Below are 2,261 nucleotides of genomic sequence, written 5' to 3'. Positions count from 1 at the left end.
GTGTTTTACAAGTTATGTTGCTTTTCAATTGCAGAAATAATGGAAGATTCCCATTTCAACTCATCATACTTTTGGTCTCCCGTTCCAACAGTGCAAGGACAGGTAGACACCTTATTATTGGACTCTCTTGTACAGTACATCCTTGTGTCTTTAACAGACACGCCATGCTTATAAAGCACAATCTGTTAAATCAAAAAAAACAAAAAAAAAACAGTCAAAACAAGCATACCAGTCCGGGATGGCTAACACCAGCCTCGCACTGATCCATGTGAAAGTTACAGACTGGAAGCCCTTGCATCAGCATCCAGAAAAAGTAACCCTTGCCTCGCTGCTCTCTCCTTCTTCCCCTTCATCCTTCATCTGCGTTTATCTCTCAATCCATCCTCCTTTTCTCTTTCCTCCTTCCCTTCCCTCCCTCGTTTTTTTTTCTTCTTCTTTTCTTCCATTCATCCCCCCCCCCTCCCCTGCGAGTTTAGATTGAGAACGCCATGTTTCTGAATAAGATGAAAGAGCAGCTGGGGCCGGACAAGGGAGCTGGTTTTCCGCACTCGTCCGCGGCGCACTACCCCACGGCGGTGCTGACGGTGCCGGGCTCGGTCGCCATGGACACGGGAGCCGTCGGGAGGGTGCCCAAGCAGGAGGGTGGAGGAGGAGGAGCGAGCGGGACGGCAGGGCCGCAGATATCCGGCGTGGGAGCGCACCTGCATCCTCCTCACACGTCCCAGAACATCACGGTGGTGCCTGTCCCGTCCACCGGCATCATGACAGCAGGTGGGTATTCCACCTGTATGTTAAAATAATAATATATATAGTGCTGTAAAGTTAATAATTATGATAAATTGCATCTGAAATAAAAGTTTTCTTTACATAATATGAGTGTGTACTGTGTGTATTTATGTGTATTTAAAGGAACAAGACACTAATAGTTTGAGTTTTACCGTTTTTCAATCCATTCAGCCGATCTCCGGGTCTGGCGGTTAGCATAGCTTAGCATAGATCATTGAAACCAATTAGACCAGTAGCATCGCGTTCAAAAATCACCAAAGAGTTTCAGTATATTTCCTGTTTAAAACTTGACTCTTCTTTAGTCATGTTGTGTAACCAAGAGCGACGGAAAAGGAAAAGTTGCAATTTTCTGGGCCGATATGATTAGGAACTATATTCTCATTCCAGCATAATAATTAATGAAGTTTGGCTTGATCATTATAGTATAGTTCCTAATCATATCGGCCCAGAAAATTGCGTCTTTTCTTTTGCCGGTTTTAGTACACAATATTCAATTCACGAGCTGTTAGTAAGTCTGTCCCCATATGGTTTTATCGAACAAAACTGTTAAAATAGATATTGTATATTAGCACTATGGTTTATAATACATTACGCAGTTATAACGGTTGCCTGCAGAGGCCGACTGTTTTTACCCTTTACTGTGGGATCTAACCCTTGTTTAGTTATGGCTAAATAACATTTAATTAAAATGACCACTTAGTCTTTAATATTTAGCCACAGAAATGTAAATATGTGGACATCAGAGCATGTAAACTGGCGATAAACAGCATATAAATGATTAACCGCACCGATATAATGAAATGGCAACACATGCATGCGACGCTCGTATATTCACAATAACTGCAACCTTAATAAACGATAAAATAATGTGTTTTATGGCTTTCTCTTCCTTTAATGTGCCTTGTATGTTGGGGATTACTGAACGTGGGCATACAAATATATATCTGTGTGTGTGTTCCTGTAGTGATGTGTCAGAGTGGGTCAACCGGATGTGTTTGTCTCTCAGCAGGGTTAGTGATCACGACTCCTCAAGGGGCGCTGGTCACTCCTCCTTCCTCCTCGCAGTCTTTTGTTTCTGGACCTCCCACAACGACCATGATCGTGTCCGCTTTACACCCAACTAACACAGGTAGAGAGTTATACTCCACCTTCTCGCCCTTCTGAAATACACACTTCTTTAAGATGCTGCAGGCGCTTCCTTACGGTGAACGTTTAGGATACAGCAGATACCACTGAATTTCAATTTGAAAATGTTTTCGAAAGTGATCTTTTTTGCTCAACAAGGCTTCATTTATTTGATCAAAAATACAGTGAAAAGAGTAATATTGTATATTATCACAGTTTATGTAAATATTATTATAAAATCTAGTTTATTCCTGTGATGCAAAGCTGAATTTATCAATACTTTAGTCACTTCAGAAATCATTTTAATATTGGCTGCTCGAGATGATTTCTGATTGATATAAAAGTTAAAA

General features: G+C 41.3%; 1 protein-coding gene across 2 annotated transcripts in view; it reads left to right on the top strand.

Moving 5' to 3' along the window:
* Nucleotides 1-14: 14 nt before the first annotated feature.
* The window catches only part of LOC122342472 (zinc finger protein 384-like), a 5,692-nt gene continuing 3,445 nt past the window's right edge, over nucleotides 15-2,261 (top strand). For both annotated transcript variants that reach the window (XM_043236295.1, XM_043236294.1), the window contains exons 1-3: nucleotides 15-102; nucleotides 477-771; nucleotides 1,793-1,915. In XM_043236295.1, the coding sequence (XP_043092230.1) occupies nucleotides 40-102; nucleotides 477-771; nucleotides 1,793-1,915 (481 nt within the window). In that variant the 5' untranslated portion in view covers nucleotides 15-39. The remainder of the gene's footprint in view (nucleotides 103-476; nucleotides 772-1,792; nucleotides 1,916-2,261) is intronic.

The sequence above is a fragment of the Puntigrus tetrazona genome, chromosome 4, assembly GCF_018831695.1.
Source record: "Puntigrus tetrazona isolate hp1 chromosome 4, ASM1883169v1, whole genome shotgun sequence".
In the NCBI taxonomy this organism is placed as follows: domain Eukaryota; kingdom Metazoa; phylum Chordata; class Actinopteri; order Cypriniformes; family Cyprinidae; genus Puntigrus; species Puntigrus tetrazona.
The sequence above is the reverse complement of the archived record's forward strand: the minus strand, read 5'-3'. Positions and strand labels throughout refer to the sequence as shown.